Consider the following 20,185-nt stretch of genomic DNA (forward strand, 5'->3'; position numbering starts at 1 on the left):
ATTAAGACTCATTTGGCTGTGGCACAGTGCCCCGGGGTGTAAATATGCTCTCCTCTCGGATTCCCATCACGGGAACAATGGGAAGAACTGAATCCTTCAGTAGACGTAGTCTTGTACACGATTTCATGGAGGAGGGAGGAGGACAAATTCCACATTTATTTCCATTATGTCCTCCATTAAAGGGTCTTTAAATTATTATCTGTTTATTATGCTTTGATTAATTATGTGCAAGTAGATGCAGATATAGCACAATCCACAAGAAGTATTTTTAATACAGATTTGGGTTCAAAAGAAAAACATCAGACTTCAATGTTTATACCTGTATTTGGTACAGAGAAGCATGGTAGGAAAATCAAGAAGATACTAAATATATAAAGATGTTGTATTGGAATAAAATTTTATGAGAGACACGGGATGGCAATCACAAATTCAAGGAAATAAAAAATCAAAGGAAAATCTTTCACAGAAGTTTAACAAGGGCTTTCTCTTCTCTCTCTTTCTCAAGAGATGTTGGTAAGTATTAAATTACTATAGTTTTAAAATTCCTTTGATATAAGTTACTCTATCCTTCAGAAAAATTGAACCTTATGAAGAAAAATGTTACATGTCCACTGAAAAAAAAATGTGAGGGGGAATATCGAATTTATTAAAATTCTGTTGGCGGTTAAGAATGCTCCCAAAGCAATTGAACTGTACAAAGGAGACCGAATAAAGAGATGCTTCCAGAGCCTGGGTAGCTCAGTTGGTAGAGCATCAGACTTTTAATCTGAGGGTCCAGGGTTCAAGTCCCTGTCCAGGCGCTATGGACCTGTGTTTCCATGGGCCAGTAGTACTTAAGCTTTTCTCCCAAGAAAATGTGGGTTAAACTTTGATGACTTTTATCTACCTACAGTGAGAAAATGCCAAGAAGTCAGTTACCTTCAGCCTTAACTAGTGGTTGAGATTTGATATTCTGTTCCAAACAATAGATGATTTTAGCAGTTTTTAATAATAGAGACTTCCTGAGGAACACAGTACAAAACCCTTATAGCCCATGAAATATAAGAAAGCTATCCCTCTAGACTAGGGTGTTTTAGAAAAGGAACTGGAAACTATATTTGTTGGGTAAAGTATTCTCTGGGTCAGGACCTTTAGATTTTCAGTTATTCACTCTCACAACTGAGCTACTTGGCAGATGGGAAAGCCCTCCACTAAACCATGGAAATGTCACATTCTAATGATAAACCCAAATGGTAGGGAGTTATTTCACAAATACTGCAGTATGATCTTTAGGTGAAATGCTCACCCTACCCAGAAATATTGGCATACTTTACCATACGTTTCTGCAATTTTGTCCTGTTGTGTGTTGATGGTGCAATTTCTTGCTCAGTGGATTGTATTTCTCTTTAGAAATATACATTTCCCCCCTCCCTCTCTGTGGAAGGATTGTACTTCCCATGCCATTTGAAGATTATGTGATGGTCTACATAGAAAATCCTAAGTAACCTAAAAACAAACAAACAAAGAAAAATCCTCCTGGAACTAATAATTATGTTCAGCAAAGTCACAGAATAGGAGATCAAAATAGAAAAATCAATTGTATTTTTATATACTAACAATAAACATGTGGACCCCAGAATTAAAAGACAGTACTTTTTTTAAAAAAGGAAAGGAACACTTAGATGAAAATCTATCCAGACATGTGAACATGTACATGCTGGAAAGAACAAAACTATAAAATTCTGATGAAATAAATCAAACACCTAAATAAGTGGAGAGAGATTCTGGGATTATAAAACTCAACATAGCTAAGACGTCAACTCTCCTGAAAATGATATAGAGGTTTAACATAATTTAACATAATTCCTATCAAGATCCAGGTAAGATTTTTTTGTAGCTATAGACATGACTATTCTAAAATTTATATAGGAAGACAAATGAGTTAGAATAACTAGAATGATTCTGAAAAACAGGAATAAAGTGGAAGAAAACATTCTTATTATTTCAAGACTTATTATACAGCCACAGTAAAAAAGAGTGTACATTTTTGGCAGAGGGAGAGATATATTTCGATGAAAGAGTATAGAGAATCCAGAAAGCACCACATGCAAGTACATCTAAATTATTTTTTACAGAAGTGCAGAAGCAATTCAGTAGAGGAAGAAAAGTCTTTTCACAAGATTGGGGTGGAGCAATCCATAGGCAAAAGAAGCCAACTGCAGCCTAAACCTCACACTTTATTTAAAAAGTAACTGAAAATGGTTCATAGATTTAAAATAAAATATAAAACTCTAAAACTTTTAGAAAAAATATGAGAAAATTTGGGGGACCTGGGGCTTGGTGGAGAATTCCTAGACATAACACCAAACACACAATCCATAAAAGACAAATTTGACTAACTGGATTTCATCAAAATTAAAAACTTTTGCTCTGCAAAGGACTCTTAAGAAAATTTAAAAAACAAGCTACAGACTGGGAGAAAATATTTGCAAATCACATATCTGGCTAAGATGTATCTAGAATATACAAAGACCTCTCAAAACTCCACATTAACAACACTCAATCCAATTCGAAAATGGGCAAGAAACATGAAAAGATATTTCACCAAAGAGGATATACAAATGGGAAATAAGCACATGAAAAGATGTTCAATATCACTAGTCATTTAGGAAATATATATTAAGACCATGGTGAGATATCATTACACACCTATTGTAAGAGATAAAATAACAAATGGTAACAACTGCCAAAGGTTGGTAAGAATACAGAGAAACTGGATCTGTTATACATTGCTCATAGGACTATAGAATGGTGTAGCCACTCTGAAAAGTAGTTTGTCAGTTTCTTAAAGAACTAAACACACACTTACCATACAACTCAGCAATTCCACTCCTAGGCATTGATCCCAGAACAATGAAAACTTATATCCACACAAAACCCTGTGCATTATTATTTATAGGAGCTTTATTTGTAATAGTTCAAACCTGAAAACAACCAAAATGTTCCTTAATAGGTGAATAGGTTAAACAAGCTGTTGTCCATCTATACTATGGAATACTACTCAACAGTAAAAAAAAATGAACTATTGATACATGCCACCTTGATACATTATCTTTGCAACTTCATGTGAATTTATAAGTATAATTACTTCATGTGAATTTATAATTATTTATGATTATTTCATTGAAATAATATATTTATTATATAATATAAACACTTCCTCTTCCTCATGAACTTGGCCATGTGACTTGGTTTGACTAATGAAATGTCCGTGGAAATGTCCAGTCTGACATATCAGAGAAGTTAAGAACCATTATGTGGGGAATTAGGTAGAAGAGCCCTTGGTAATCAAATCACTTGGTTCATAGATAGGTGAGTTCTGTATGGTGCTGTGAGCTCTAAATGAACTGCTGTGACACAATCTCCCACTCAGAAGTAACCCTGCAAGATAGTGGTGAAAAGAAATCCTCCCAGTGGTTAGAGCTTTAGATGGTTCATTTGATGTTCCTCTTTACATGGAGAGAGAAGTGGCCTAAGATAAAGCTGTATATGGAATCCTAGGCAAAAGGGAATGGTTGGCTGGAAGGTCAGGAATCTGAAAAGAGTAAGATTTGAAGATTAGAGACCAGAGGTGTGGAGAAATGCATGTGGATTGACTTGTGGGAATTGTCACAGTGTTGAGGATCTTTTATCATATATTAATACCTACCAGATAAAATCTACTTCAGAACAGCCACTGAACAATTAGCTGGACAGATCAACTCATCCAGTAGATGTCATCACCCTCAGACATCAACAACAGGAATTTCTTATTTTAAAATATTATTAAAAGATTGAAGGAAGGTTTTTTATCCTCTTCTTTTTTTTTTTTTTTCTTCTCAGTGTGGGGCTGAAGTGTGGTGAGTCATGTCTCCAAGTATCTCAAATGATCCCAAATACTTTAAGGTTGAAATTTCCAGTATACAAACATCTAACTGATTGTAGAGAGCCATAAACCACAGCTAGGAAGAGTAAATGCTGAATGAATGGGGTAACACTGCAACCAGTGTACTGTGACAACACAGCAAAGGAAGGTGAGAATTATTCATCCTAGAAGAAACGTTAGGGGAACTTAATAGGCAAATCGTTTGAAGTAGTCACGGAAAATGGAGGGCAGACCGCATTTGTCCAAAACCTTTGGATCCATTGATCCCAACATTTGAACAAAAGCTTGAAGGAGGCGAGGGAATAAATCTTCTAGATATCTGAGGTAAGAATTCTCTACACAGAGGGAACAGCATCAGAACAATATGTTGGACATGGTAAAATAGAGAAATAAAAGCAAAATATTCTCTAAGAGGTGAGGACAGATACCTACTTAGTCACACAGGCAAGAATCCTTCAGCAGATGAGGAGAAAAAGAATCCACATCACAACTGTGAAATAGAGGTGGAAAAAAAAAAAAAACCCTAATCAGAGAGGACTGTTTAGAATAAGTGTGATTTCCCTTCACTAACTGCAGGAATAATCACAGATAGGGGCATGTGGAGTGTAGTCTCTGGGAGAGTTAACACTGTGTCCTGTTTGATACCAAAAAAAAGCTGGTGGCATTAGAACCATTTCCTTAATTCTTTGACCACTGTGGAACGGTCACTGTCTTTCACATCTTCCTTATCTGACTCTAAAAGGAAGAGACATTTTGAATACCATTATATAAGTGACAGTGTTTTTGAAATCACTCAGAAGTGAATGGGTAAAATCAATGTAAAAAAAGGTCATGAATGGTATTTTAATAAATGAAATAGAAGGTATAGGAATAGAAATAGGAAATATCAGAATAAACCCATGCAGTAAAATACTGTTTGGTAGAGTTTGGCCTCTCTGTCTCTCCAAATATCTATCATCTATCTACAGCTATATCGATATTGGTATAGATGATTAATAGACAGATAGATAGAGGTAGATTCAGATAGTTATCTTTCTCATTTACTAACCAAAATGAAAGGTGGGAGGATGGATAAATTAGGATTATGGGGCTAACATACATATACTAATGTATGTTAAATGTATATAAACATATAACATATAAACTATATGAATTATATATCACCAATACATATAAAATATATAATGACAAAACACCTACCAAATACCAAGGGAGGTCTACTCAACATTCTGTAATAACATACATGGTAACAGGATCCGAAGATGAACAGACATATGTATGAATCATTGAGCAGATTCTGTACAGCCAGACAATCACAACACTCTAATCAAATTTACTCCGATAAGAAATAGAAATTAAATTTAAAAAACAAACATAAGTAAGGAGACATAAACTTCTGGGGGCTTGTCCCAGCACATTGCACTCTAATTTACAACCTCGGAACACTACCTCCAGGAAGACTCTGTTGCCCTAGTAACAATAGTTGAGAACGTAATACTGCTGTCGTCTTGTGGCTGTTTCCCACAACAGCAGCTTTAAACTCAGTGCTAATGGTTGCTTAATAGTCACAAGGACTGCAGGGCTGTAAATGAAACCTGCCCTCAAAAAATGCCCTGGGGTAGGGAATAGGCAAGAAAATTCAACACATGACAAATTTTTCAAGAAGACAATATGAAGAGGGAAGTTGTAGTCACAGTTTTACAAAAAAAAGGAAAAGAAAAAAAGGACATATATGTCCTATATATATATATAAATCTCTCTCTCATATGTATAAATGTGTATATATATATATATACATACATTTGTTTGCATATTATATTGAGTTGTGACTTAAAATGTATTTCGACACTGAGTTGCAGTCAGAAAAGTTTTGAAAAAAGACTTTCTTGAGAGGGTACAATTTGAAGATGGCAGCATCTCCCTGAGATGACAAAGATCTCGGGGTGGGGGGTCGGGGTAAGAGCCCCAAAGGAATAATGGAGTTTCGCTTTCCTTGGCTGGGGTAGCTGCATAGCTGGGCTCAGGTAGGGCAGTGCGCGTGGCTGCAGACCGGAGGAGGGTACTCTGCTGGTGCGAGCTGCTAAGCTCGCCACTCCACCATCGCTCCTTAAGTTTTATTGTGGACGGGGACATGGAGTACAAGGAGAAAAAACAAACAAACAGAAACACACTAGCATACAAGCCTCGGCCTAGCCATGTGACTGAAGGGACACTCTACGCTCACTCTCCAAAAGCTTCCAGTACTAAAGAGAAAAGATTTACAACCTTCCAGACCGGTCCCTTCTAGCGGCGTCATCGCAGAGGCAGCTGCAAACGAGAGCTGTGTCCAGGAACTTCCCAAAGGCTCTGCTCTCTAATATAAGCCTCGAGAAAAGGAAGGTCCTATCTTTTAAAAAATTTGTTTAGTCCAAACGGCCCCAAACGAGATACAATCGGAATTGTGACCCCCGTGTAATAATTTGAGAAACAAATTGGGTTAACTCTATTTCAGGCACACCGTCCTGAAAATCTTGCGCCCTTGCGAGCAAACAAAATGCCTCTCTTTTACTCAAAGTGTTATCTAAGATTTTCCGACAGGTAACAGAGGAGATGGTTAACACGTTTCCTTTCCGGCGGCAGCAGAGTTGGCTCCACGACTTCCGCTCTTCTCCCCGAGAAGGGTCCACCCAGAGTTTTGCTCCGCGGGCTCTTCCTCCGCTCCGAGAGGCTAGCGGCTCCAGGGAGTGGGGAGGGGTGCTGGCGAGGGGGTTCAATGACGAGCTTGGGCACTCTTGGGCAGGCTGGAGAATTGCAGACCCGAAGGTGATGACCCGAGGTCATCTGGTTGCGGAAGAGCTGATCTCTTACGTGCCTCGAGAGAGAGGGGCGACGAAAACCATCAGAAAGAAAGGAAATCGAAAAAAATGTTCAGCGCAGAAACGGTGCCATAATCATCGAAGGGAAGACCAGTGGCAGTCTTCCAAGGTGAAGCAGAGTGGCGCAGCGGAAGCGTGCTGGGCCCATAACCCAGAGGTCGATGGATCGAAACCATCCTCTGCTACAGAGCTTTTCCGTCCCTTGCTCAACTTTACTCCAACTAGGCTACAAGCACGCACAAAAACCGAATCAATTTCTACCTCTTCCATGTTCAACCAGTTGACATCCACGAGTTTGAGAATCCGCTAGTTTGGCTTCTTGCTTCCCACCTTACTTTGAAATCCCACCATTCTCTCACTAGGCAGTTCCAAAACTCTTCTACCTATCTGAAGGGACACACTGCCCCGAATTGTAAAATTCCTTCCATCCCTGGTGTCCAGTAGAGGAGCAATGGAAATATTCCTTCAGTGGAGGTGGTCTTATATCAATATATTGTATGCGACCTCTTGGAGAAAGAGGTGATACATTCCATATTTACTTCTGTTACAACTTCCAGTAAAGGGCCTTTCAAATTTATTATCTAATTACGATGTTCTGATTGATTGCATTCTATTAGTAAATGCAAATATAAATGAAACCAAAAGAATTAATTATAACAGATTTGTGGTTCCGTCACATATCAAAATTTCAGATTTCAGTGTCTATACCTCTATTTGGTGCAGACTAGTATAGTAGAACGATGGAATAAAGACTTTAAGCGTAAACATACATTATATTGGCGTAAAATTCTGTGGAAATACAAATTCAAGGAGAAAGAGATCGATGAAGTGGGAGATGTCTGGACCCATTTTTGGACAGTGTGGGTTTTGAATGGAACTCGTTCTCCGAGTTCCTTAACTTAACAACTAAAATGACCTTTCTTGAAAGAATCGTATTCAATCCGTGCCATTTTTATCGTTATTGGAAGGAATGGTATTGGAAATCTTAAAACGTTATTCGTTTTTGAATTTCTCAGAATGTTAGTGCCCTAGTTCACTCTGGCTTAGCCTGAATATTCAGCCGCAGATTAAATCTCCCACTTCTTTGCTCCCCTCCTGGCGCTCCGACCCCACTGGGCTAGGTGAGGATCGCGATTGGAGAGGGTGGCCGGGGCGGGGGGGCGGGGGGGTTGCTGAGCGAGGGACAAAGCCGGGTGCCTGCGGAGGCGCTCAGGTTCTCGGTCGGCAGACAAGAAATCCCTTTGGCCCCCTCCGGAGCCTCGAGACCCCGCCACGGTGCCACCGTACCTGCATACTCAAAGTGCGAACAATCGGAGGGCGACACACAGTCAGCCTCGGGGAGGCGACCCTGGATGGTGGCTGCGTCCGGAGCTTGTCATCCCGGAGGCAAATGACTGACACCTACTGGCTGCAGAAAGGAAAGGGCAAAGGAAAGGAAGAAGGGCGGGAATCCCCAAGCAGCAAACCCGGCCTCCGTTATTCCCCGCTGCTGGCGCCACGAACGCCGTCTGGGCTGCCCAGGTCCACGCGCCCGGGTCTCCGGTCCCGCGCTCCCGCCAGCGCCCCGCCCCCCGCCCCCAACCTCCACCGACTCACGCTGAGGGGCTCGGACTGCCCTCCCTACTCCGACTCCGGGGGACGGGCGGGCGGGCGGACGGAGCGGTGCCGGGGCCGGGAGCCGGAGTCTGGAGACCCGGCGCCTGCTCGACTCTAGCTCTGGGACTCCGGCCGCGCGCTTCCTCTCCAATCCCTCTCCTCGTGCCGCGCGCTGCAACCCGGAGAGGAGAGAAAAGAGGCCAGAGCGGCCAGCTTAGGCCTCAAACTAGCAGAGCAGGCTACGGGGGCTGCCGAGGTCCCGCGTGTCCTCTGTTTCCACCGGCCGCTCACTTTCGGATGCAGGACCTGGAGGGTGAGGAGCGCCCCGAGACCCTTTCACTCTCCTCGCGCAGGGATCCCAACCGTCACCGGAACACTTCGACTGCGGCTGAGTCAGCAGGCGTCAGAAACCTCGGGAGCCCAAACCCGAAGTCAGAGTCACCGACTCCGCCTCACTGCTCCACATGGGCACTTACGTGGGCAAGCTGGGACTCTCGCCGTCATCCCCAGCAGAGGGGCGCACAGACTTGTCGGAGAGGCCCTTGAACGGCCGGCCAGCTCAGCCCCTTCATCAGGTCCCCCGGGTTCAGCACGTCCATCGTGCCCACCCTGCCCCTCGGCACAGACCTGCGAGGAGGCCGCCGAACGGGGATCCTACCAGTCCCAACGCGTGGGTGGTCAACGAGGCTTGGAGGCGCTTTCCCATGAACAGGTCCCGGAGCTCCATCATGGGGCCTCTTCCCTCAGACGGGTGGGAAAGTTACTTCAAGCGGAGTATCTGGTCTCTTCGGCACCCCAGGGCAATCTGGAGCCCGGTGACCATCAGGCTCGCTCCTCGTGAGCGGACAGCGCCCCCCTCCACTGCCGCAGCAGAGGAAACGAACTCTGCAGGGTTCTCACCTTCTGAGAAGCCCCCAGACCCATGTGCGAAGGAGACAGTGCTGAGGGCCCTCAGAGAGTGCAAGAAGGGGAAAGTGAGGTGGGAAGAACGACTGTTCCATGAGAGCTTGGACAGTAGGAGAAGGATTCCAGAGACCAGACCATCTGCGTTTAAGCCTCTGACGAAAAATGGAGTCCTCACTTCTTTTGTGCCCAGGCCTGGGCCTCTGCAGAGAAGCCTCGACTGCTGGGGCTCGGATCACAGCTTGAATAACAGGCCCAGCTGCTCCTCCATGGACTCCTTGGCCAGCACACACACAGGTGGCCCCCTTAGCTCCCAAAGAAATGCTATTACAAGCTCTTACAGCTCTTCTAGAGATTTCTCTGAGCCTTGGAAGAGAAGTATTCCCAGTACATCACTCCAGATACCAGAGTGGCCAATAACAAGGAAAGAACATGGCCATCCGTCTCACTCTCCAGTCCCACCGGTATCAGACGAGTCCCGAGAAACATCTGGCAGCTCTGGGCAGCAAAATCAGATTCCCCTGCTTCTATCAAGCCCTGGCAGCCTGCTGTCCCTGACTCCACCTCCTCAGCTTGGTTATGCAGTTCCTGAAGACCTGGCCTTAGGGAAGAAAGCTGGACTCCAACGGAGCAACAAAGCCAGAGAGGATACGACTGAGGTCACCACAGACTCTGTCCCTGACACTTGGTCTGCTCTTCAGCCTTCCCTGTCCCAGGGCGCTGATCCTCCGCTGGAAAGCTTACATAAAATGCAGAAGTCTCCAAGTCCACTGGCCTTCCCACAACCTACCGGAGAGGCAATCAGTGTGGCCCACTCGCCTCTGAAGACAGCGAGCCTGCTGGCCCCACGTGGGTGCTCACAGTCAGAGCCCCTTTCAGGCACCTCTTCAGACTCAAAACCCACAACTACTTTCATCCTTCTGACCCTTGTTTTCCCACATCACCAGTCACTGACACCACGTGGCCACCTTCAACGTCTCAGGCTGCCATACCCCGAGACTCACCTGCCATTATCCCAGCAGCACCCACTATGCAAAGCACTTTGTTTGGATTGATGAGCAGCCCAGGTCCCCATCTTTCTGCATCTACACCTCCTGTTGCAACTTCTGCTGAACGCTTGTCAAAACGCATTTTGGGGCTCCCAGCCAATAGTGAGATAGGAGGCTCCTCATATTCCAGAATTTCAATCACAGCTGCAGCATCTTACAGCATCTTACACCTCCGGGTATCTCAACTCCCACCTTCAAGCCTATCTTTGGCAGCCTAAGACCACTTAAAACTATGCCCGTGAGAGCTCCTTTCTCTTTCAAGCAGACCTCTCCTCCACCTACTCCTGCTTCTACCCGTCTCTTCCATGGCCTGGTCAAGGCTGCCTCTGTAGTCGTGTCCACCACCCCAGCCAGCACATCCAAAGGCTCTTTTAAGCCACCTTTGGATTTTGGTGTAGTGAATGTTACCAGTACCATGGGCAACACTTGCTCCATCCCTTCCACTTGCCCCCCTTTCCCTCTCGGGGCTGCCTGTGCCTTCAGGGCCAGCTTCTCCCCAGCTGCAGGCTTCACTTTCCCACTATGCCAGCGTCCAACCGTTCCTACTGTGCACACAGTCACCATCTTTAGCCAGGTTCTTCCCAGTGCTGTCCAGATATCCCCTACCAGGAGCACTGCCAATTGTAGCGCCGTGGGTAGCCCTCTGGCAACTTCAGCCCTAGTAACCACCAACCAGCCTGCATTGTCATCCAGGATCTCCAGTTCGACCGCAGCATTCACGATTCCCTTGGAGTCAAGCTCAAGGCCACCTTTCCCACTATCCCTGGGAGCCACTCCCCAACCTGCGTTTGGGGCTGCATATGTGCAGAAGCAAGAAGTCCCCCAACCAGCCCTTGGCCCAAGCTTCAGTAGCTCTTTCATTTTTGGAAGCTCACCAGTGGCCTCCTCAATCCCAACACCGACTCCAGCCCAGCCATCCTTCAGCGGTGCCGCGCAGGCAGCCTTTGGGGGTTTGGCACCATCAGCCTCCACCTTTCACATCCCGGCCAGCTTCTGGCCGGCCTTTGGCAGCACTCCAGTCAAGCTAATACGAACGGTTTGGGAGTTGTCACCCCAACCCACCGGAGTGGGGCTTGTGGCTCAGTGTTTGGCAGTACAGCCCCACGACCTTTTGACTTTGGGGGATTAGTGACCCCTATAGACTGTGAGGAGACTGGGATGGGCGTCACTGCCCCAGACATGAGCTCCAACCCTGGAGCATTCAGCACTGGAGCAGAGCCAAGTGGGACCACTAGCAGCATCACACCCTTGGGAACAGGCTGCGGCCCAAACAACCAGGGCCGGACCAGCCAGGGCACACATTTTGCCTTGGGGAAGGCCAGCATTTCTGCAAGAAAAACTATGTTTGGGGACCCCTCCATGACCCCCTTTGCTCAGAGCACCCCTGTCACTGGATCAGTTAAGGCAGGCAGCAGCCTCGGCTTTGGGATGCCCTCTCCACCGCCCCAGGGCTCTGTTGGGAGAAGATCTTTCAGACTGTCAGCCCCTTCCTTTTCCATTGGGGCAAAATCAAAATCCCCGAAGAATAGGGAGCAAGGGCATTCCCGAAGGCCTCATGCCCACAAGAAATAACTTGTGTTCCTTGCCATTCGTACTCTGATTTGGACCTCAGCATAGTGAAGTGCCTCAGTCACTTCTAATTTTCTACAGCAAAAATACCCCAGATCTAAGGTGAGAGCTTTACACATTCACTTTGTGGTCCTAACCTACATTCTAGAGGAAAATGAAGGACTAAAGTATCTAGTGGTGATAGCAGAATGAAAATGAGTGGAACCATAGCTTTGGAATTGAACGGAGACTTGCCTTCCCCTCCCTACCCACTCCTTTCTGTGTCAAGGGTGAGCTCAGTCAGGACACTGCCTCCTGCTGTTTTCTCTGGGAACAAACGTGCCAGGGAGGCAAAAAGTACAACCCATATTCTCTTGCATCTTCGGGAAGAGGAATAGATTCTCTCTAAATCTTAGCCTGCTTTTATTTGGCTCAAAGAAGTGGTTCCTTTATCTGGTCCCCTAGGGAGGCCAATTCCTCATTTCTTGCCATTTTGCTCCTCAGTTGGTTCTTGGGGAAGATTTTTTTTAATTTAATTTATTTATTTTGGAGAAGCTTTTAATGCAATTTGACCTTGAAGCCAACTTTTCCTGGAGGATCAATGGTCTACCCATGAGAGCATCCGTGGGAGGGCCAGGGGAGGAAAAAAGAGAGTGGTGCAACCTTGCTTCGTTTCCTTACACCATAGGTCATAATTCCTCCATAATTACGAGTGAGAAATGCTCAATTAAGGAACCAAAGCTTCTACTTTTCTTTTAATGTGTACCTTATAAAATCACCCTCTACCCTCACATCTCTCCCAGATAGGGTGGGTAGGGCAGGAAAACTCTTGGGCCTGAGAACAAAGGGAGAAAGGGAGGAAGAGCAGATACCTAAGCTGACCTCTGTACTGTAACCAATGGGAGGTCTTTGAGTAGCTACGATATATTCCTTAGCACATGTCATCCTGATGGAAAAAAAGAAAAGGCAAGAATGACTCCCTGAATACATCTGTCTCCTGTTTTATGGATACATTGGAAGAGACCTCATTGGAAAAATAAGCAATCTTAAGTTGGTTGATAAAATAAAAATAAATTGTTGAAATGAGTTTATGATACAGGAATTGCTATAAAACTCATATCTATTCAGAGGCAGAAAGATATTAAGAAACTTGCCCAAGGTCAACCAGTTAGAAAAGGTTAGATTTGGGATTTCAACCCTATTGGCTCCAAAGTCTGTGTTCGCTTCTCCCTCACTACAGCAAATCACCAAAGTCAGACCTCTAACCCAGGTATATACGACTCTAAATATCCATGCTGTTTCTACTTTGAAAGGCATTCCACAACCCAAGATTGCCATCTTACAGAGGGGGGCAAGAGGAAAAGTATTAGACAATTTCTACAGCTCTTTACATGATAATTTAACATTTATACGGTGATGTCTATATACCTTGTATCGTGCTTTGCACCAGACATTCAGAGGTGAAGGAAAACTTCTGCTTTGGAGATTACAATTTAGTGGGGAGACTGGTAAGTAAGCCAGTGATTCCATAACAAGCGACAGGTACTAAGGGAATGGAAGCAGGGCAGAAGGTCCTTTCTTATCTAAGTCTTGAAACTTGAATTCTGTTTTACGGTGTGTGTTCTCCAGTTCTAGCAACTGGAGAAGGGTATTTCAGGCCAAAGACAAAACACGTGCAAAGGAGGGTCTGGAAGACAGAACGCATCTATCTGGATAACTTTCAAGGAGTCAGACATGGTTTGGGAGAAGAAGGGGCAGATTATGGATATGCTTATAAACCATATCGTGCAGTGTGCACAGGATTCCAAATGCAACGGAGAGTCATGGAAAGATTTTAAGTAGGAAAGAGACAAGCTTGGGTTTAGATTGCTCTGGCTGTCATGTGAGGGAGGAGTCAAATGGGGACAGGCTGGAGGCTTGGAAATGTGTGGGAGACTGCGGAGACACCAACAAAGATGAAAGATACAATACATTCCAACTAGGTAATTAATTACCTGGTTAACAGGGATTGTTAACCAGGTAGTTAAGAGTGGGCGTGGGGAGGCAGTAGAGAGAGGAGGGATTAAGAAGCAGGACTTGGTGACAGATTGCACCGTGTGGGCAGAGGAGATGGGCAGAATAAGGGTAAGGGGGAGTTGGAGAAGACCGACCCTTAGCCATCTGACTTGGAGGATGGAAAATGTAATTTTGGCAGAATACATGGAGTTTTGTATAGACTGAGTGTGAAATGACCAAGGAATATGAAGGAAATATTTGTCACATTCAATCATTCATTCACTCAAAAAATACTGGGCGTCTGATGCTGGTTACTAGGCACTCTTCTAATATTTGGGATGTTCTCAGTGACAGATAAAATTCCTGTTCTTGTGGAGTTTATGTTCTAGTAGGGGGTGTGATTAAAAAATAAACAATAAACATAATAGGAAATAACTACCATGTGAAAGAGATTGTAACCGGCATGGCAAAAATATAGAGCAGGGTAGGTGGATTAAGATGGCGCTACAGTTTCATCTGAGCTCTTATGAGAGGTTGACATCTGAGCAAAGACTTGAATTCACTGACAGACTTAGCCATGCCAGAGTATGAGGGAAGAGGATTCCAGGCAAAGAGAAAACCTGGTGGAAGTCCCCAAGAGTGAGATGTGGAACAAGTAGAGGCTTTGGGACAAATAGATGACATGACTTGACTCATTTTTAGGATTGTTCTGGCTGCTGGCTGAGATGGGACGGTAGAGGAGTGAAAGCGGGGAGACTGGGAGGAGGGTTCTGCAGGAATCCAGGTGGGATTCAATGGTGGCCCAGCCGAGGACGCTTACAATGCAAGTGGTGAGAAGTGGTCAGATTTATATATATATTTAATCGATTTGCTCTTAAAGGGGTTGTGAGGTGTGAGATGAAGAGAGGAATCCGGGATAAAGCAAAGGTTTTTGGTTAGAGCAAATGAATGTATGGAGTGTCTGGTGAGGGCTAGGGAAAGACTGGAGCATTGTCAATGTACCTTAGAATATCGAAACCTTCGGAAAAGGTGAGATCCCTTACGGGGAGGGTATAGAATATGAAAAACAGGGCTAAATTCGTCGTTTTAGAACGGCAGGAAGTTAATGAACTTTTCAAGTGCAGTTGGTACAAGTAGCTAAACTCTTCAAAGAAAAGAAAATTGCCTCATCTCATACAATTAACAGAAATGAATTCCAGATGGATTAAGGACTCTGATAGTATGAAATAAAATTATTTTAAAAATAATTTATTTTTATAAATTATTTTAAAAATAATTTATTTTTATAAGTTATTTTAAATAGGTAGGAGGAAGGAAGCCTCACTCGGGGACTTTGAATCTGATCTTTAGGGGGGGGCTCAGAGTCGTCAGTTAGAGGGAGGCCTCCAAGAAGCAGAGTTCAATCAGGCCAAATTTTTTTTTTTTTTCTCTTTTTCTTTTTCCTAACTCCGAGATGGGGGAGAGTGAAATAGGAAGAATGTGGAGATTTAAAAAATTAACGTTACTTTTCGGTTGTTTCGGTTCTTTGTGTTCCCTCTCCTTCTCCTCCCTCCCCGCCTCCCCCCGCCCCACCCCTCCGGCCCCCCAGCCCCCCCCGGCACCCCGCCCCGAGAATTTGAAGAAACCATTTTGTTTCCTTTTCATTTAATTGCTTACAGAGGAGCGTACTAGCGGTTAGCTCAGTTGGTTAGAGCCTGCTGCTAATAACGCCAAGGTTGTGGGTTCGGTCCCCGCACCGGGCAATTTGTGCCACAAGACTTTCCTCTTAGATTTCAACACAGATGAGAGTTCTTCCAGTCTCAGGTCCACTGCGATGTCACAATTAACCTCAGGGTGAGAGACAAACCTCGCGCGGAGAACTTAAAAAGATTTGGACGTACATCTTTGATTTCCCTCAAGGTTGAAGTCCTCGTTTGAATCCCATCTACAGGGCGAAAGGATAGTAGTGAGTGACCAGCAAAGGAAATAGAGCGGCTTTGGGCATATTATTTTTCCTCTGGGTAACTGATTCTTGCAAAGAAACTGACCCTATTGGATTATTTTCGTCCAAAAATAAACTGGGAAACCATCCACACTTTCTACACTTCCACACTTGGGTCTTAACTAGTTCAGCGAAAGATGAAACACGATTTTTTTATATGATGTGTGAAAAAAAATTTATTAATATCAACACAGTAGGAAAGAAAGAGCTTTGCCAATTGTCTCTTTATAGCAGGGAAAGCGCTCCCAATGACCAAAGCTGGAACAGTTTGAACAACAGATAGTGTGGTTTTGGATTATCATCCGAAGTATAAAATACATATTCACGAGTCCATACTGATATAAATCAATCAATGAATACAGGAGAAGGGAAACATTTTCCTTACAGAAGAATTCCAACTAATATAAGTAAATACTCCCCCCCCCCCCCCCCCCCCACCCCAGGAGATGAAGCTTAATCCCCTCCCTTCCGGTATATGGGCCATACTTAGTGACTAACTTCTAAATAGTAGAGTAGGAAGTAGGAAAAAAAATAGGAACTTCACAAGGGAGAAAAATGGCAAACACTACCTTCAGAATGATCAGGGTTGGCATCACCAATGGTAAGCTATGCTCCTATCATGTAACATCTGCTATGGTGCGATGGGACCAGTACTTTATCTCTGTGGTCTCCCACAAAAACCTATAACCCCAAACCAATCATGTCAAAAATATCAGACAAACCCAGATTGGAAAACAGTCAAGTATACTACAGAAATACTTCATCAGCACTGAGAAACTGTCACAGACTAGAGGAGGCTGAATACAATGTAGGATCCTGGAAACAAAAGGGACATCAGTGTGAAAACTGATGTGATATAGACAAAGTCAGGAGTTTAGTTATTAGTAAAGTACCCACGTTGGTTTCTTAGTTTTAACAAAGGTACCATGGTAATGGAAGGAGCTAATATTAAGGGAAACTAGGTAATGGGTATAAGGCAATTCTCTGTATTGTCTTTGCAACTTTTCTAAAATTATTCCAAAATAAAAATTTAATTTTAAAAATTACAATAAGGAACATATCTCTTTGCCACCACTGAAATCAGTGTTGAGGCAAACGCCTGGTTGACAGTAGGTCCATGATAAGTAGTTGTTCAAAGCTGAAGGAATGTGATATTGTTGTTTTATTTTGGTGAGGGACATGGCAGAGATATCTATATGGTTATCTGTGCTAGATGATGTATACCTGTCCTGCCAAATACTCTCCTAGAGTCCCATTCACACACTGAAATGCAAACCAGACCAACGAGATTTGTCTTTAGCCTGTAAAAGACATCTGAAATGGAGCCATCTGGTTTATGTTGAACTTGAAGTTTGGTGGGTTTCTCTCACAAAGTTTCAAATCACACCCAAAGTGTTTTCTTTCCTATCTTGGCCCTAAACTATTTCCATTTGGGCCAATAAACATCTGAACCACTTCTCTTTGTTACATCCTGCCCCACAAAACTGGGTTTATCTATCACACCATGGTCCCATTATAAAATCCAAGTTTTTCAGAAAGAACAGCGGCCAGTTCAATGTTCTTTGGTGGGTTCTTCACAGAGCTCAGACTTCTCCCAGGTAATATTCATCACGCCTTCTTTTTTGTTCTTAAAGACTTCATAGATTACTTTAATGCTGAGTGGATTTGTGTGTGTGTGTGTGTGTGTGTGTGTGTGTGTGTGTGTGTGTGTGTGTGTGTGTAAGTTTTAGGCATCTCTGATATGCATAAATTCAGGTGGTTCCTAATTTAACTTAGTCTTCCCATTAATACACATAATACCTGACACTTAAAATACAATAGGAGAGGTGTATTGCACTGGGCAGAAAATTTTAAATCATACAGATTTGATTACAACAAAGGAGTTCTTCAAATAGAAATGAGTGGAAAATGTGACCTACCTTTACAGAAGGCAGCTATAGCTGTTGAAATAAAAGGAACAACAAAAGGAAACAAATTGCCTGCTATTGCAAGAGATACAGGCAGTTTCTTTACACTATTCTCTATCAGCTCAGGAAGCAATGTTGTGTACCTGGCCTAGATATAACACGCTTGTAGAAGTCTTACAGATTGAGGCTAGTCATAACCTACACTATCTGCCAGCACTTCCCAAAGAATTTGAGTAAATGAAAACAAGAAATAGAGATTTTACATTATTTTCTCAAGGTCACAAATACAATGACAGGTTTGGAACAAAGAACCAATGGAGCCTGGCATCACAGTCTGTGCTCTCAAGCATCATTCCATACTGCCTCTCATTCTCAAAGGAGAGGATAACTCTCTGATATTTATGCATTGATTGTTTATTTCAGGAACTAGGACCAGTTAAGAACTTTATGACATTTTTAAGTAAGACGTATCTACCTAAGTTTTATATTGTCTATATCTCTGTGTCAAACATCGTTCTTAACGTGTATACATTTGCTGAATTCTTACCTTCTTTTTTCCTTTTGCATGCCTTTACCTGCCACATAGCTCCAATATCAATATTGGAAAGCACAGTTCTCTTTTGTAAGATATTGCTTTTTCACAGTAAGAGTAGCAAAAGGTGTGGTGAAGTCCTTCAAAGTGCTCCAGTTCATGTTATGTTTCAAGACCGATAAGCACCATCATTTCCCAGTTGCAGATTTGAAACTGAGAAGTATCTCCTATAACGAAGTTGAAGAAGCTCCTAGAAGTGAAGTGGTTGGCTACCTATTCAAGGGTCCAGAGGCTCAGAAAGTTTTTCGTGTCTTGGCACAGCATGTAAACTTCTGTGCATATTTCAGGCGAGAGAAAGGAAAAGAACTTGATAGAAATTCTGAGAAATAGTCCCGAGACTCTAGCATTAGTCAAAAATTCTTGAGAAATGCATTGGTGAAACAGGAAAGTGACATCTACTTCAAATACTATCAGAATCAGCACTGTGTCATAATTGGCTCTGTGGCTTAGTTGGTGAAAGCGCCTGTCTAGTAAACAGGAGATCCTGGGTTCGAATCCCAGCGGGGCCTTAGGAGGCAATGTTTTAAATATGACAAGTACAAATTGGAATTAACTGGAGTTGATATGCGTTGAAGTCCTAGGAGGAGAGAGGACAGCATTAGTCCCCTTGCTTACAAAATAAATATAATATCAACAACTCTCCCAAGAGCCTTGAAAGGTGCTAAAAACCCAGAATACTTGCCCTGAAATCATGAGATGAAGATTAGAATTGCCTAGAGTGATTGCTTCTTGGTCTTTCCTTTACCTTTTAGATCAGGTGTCAGACATTGCCAGTTCGGTTTTGTGTGACCTCTTCAATTATTTTTGCCTCCTAGAACTTTTAACACAACGGAGACGTTCGTTTTTCTTGATTGATTCATTGAATGGTCAACCTCTCCCCTCAGATCCCCCCAGTTTTGCGCCCGATAACTTTTTGGCACATTGAATAGCGCCTTAGAGCCATGCTTCTCAAAATTTTGTGAGCACATGAATGACCTGGTATGGTCCATTACAGTGAGGATTTTAGATTACTACATCTGCAACAGGGCCTGAAAGTCACCATTTCTACAGTCTCCCAGATGAGTGACATCTACATTACTGTTACGTGGACCATACAGTGTGAGGCAAGGCTACTGAACTAGTGATCTAGTTTCAATGGGTGTGCTTTCAATTTCTGCACTTTCATATGTTTACAGCTATTTTCCACACCCATTACTTAATCTGGAGTTGTTTTCACTCCTTTGCCTTTAGTCAAATCTAATCCAAAACAAATAAAAGAACAAGAAAAAAATTCTAATATAAATTAGAGTAGTGTAAACCAAGTAGTGTTATAACCGTTTCCTCTTTTTTTGTTTTTAGTTTATTTTTACTGGAGTGTAGTTGCTTTACAATGTTGTGTCTGTTTCCGCTGTACAGCAAAGTGAATCAGTTATACGTACACATATATCCCCTCTTTTTCAGATTTCCTTCCCACTTAGGTCACCACAAGCATTGAGCAGAGTTCCCTGTGCTATATGGTAGGTTCTCATTAGTTATGTCTTTTATACATAGTCGTGTATATATGTCAATCCCAATCTCCCAATTCATCTCACTCCCCCTTCCCACCTTGGTATCCATAACTTTGCTCCCTACATCTTTGTCTCTATTTCTGCCTTGCAAATAAGTTCATCTGTACCAGAAAGTGAACGACCATTTATCTCTGTGGTTTCATTTGGCAATTTTAAAAGTAATTAACTGATTTCATGCAAACTTATTATAATACTCAGTGCATGTGCCCTTTGCCACCTCAGGCTTGCATACTTTTTCAGGACATCTGGTAGGGTCAGGATTGGCCACGTTGGGGGCTACTCATTACTTGCTTAACAATAAACTTCTA

General features: G+C 43.2%; 1 protein-coding gene and 3 non-coding genes across 4 annotated transcripts; all 4 read left to right on the plus strand.

Annotated features, from left to right (window-relative positions):
- Positions 1-727: 727 nt before the first annotated feature.
- Positions 728-800, plus strand: TRNAK-UUU. The gene has a single exon. It is a non-coding gene; the product is annotated as a tRNA-Lys (tRNA).
- A 6,072-nt stretch (positions 801-6,872) lies between these two features.
- TRNAM-CAU lies at positions 6,873-6,944 on the plus strand. Its single transcript has one exon. It is a non-coding gene; the product is annotated as a tRNA-Met (tRNA).
- Positions 6,945-8,819: 1,875 nt separating this feature from the next.
- Positions 8,820-11,879, plus strand: POM121L2 (POM121 transmembrane nucleoporin like 2). The gene is given in 4 exon segments (XM_036869503.1): positions 8,820-10,179; positions 10,182-10,469; positions 10,472-11,323; positions 11,326-11,879. Coding segments are annotated over 4 exon segments (3,054 nt in total).
- A 6,886-nt stretch (positions 11,880-18,765) lies between these two features.
- TRNAT-AGU lies at positions 18,766-18,839 on the plus strand. The gene has a single exon. It is a non-coding gene; the product is annotated as a tRNA-Thr (tRNA).
- The last annotated feature ends 1,346 nt before the right edge of the window (positions 18,840-20,185 follow it).

Source organism: Balaenoptera musculus, chromosome 11 (assembly GCF_009873245.2).
Source record: "Balaenoptera musculus isolate JJ_BM4_2016_0621 chromosome 11, mBalMus1.pri.v3, whole genome shotgun sequence".
NCBI classification, from domain to species: Eukaryota; Metazoa; Chordata; class Mammalia; order Artiodactyla; family Balaenopteridae; genus Balaenoptera; species Balaenoptera musculus.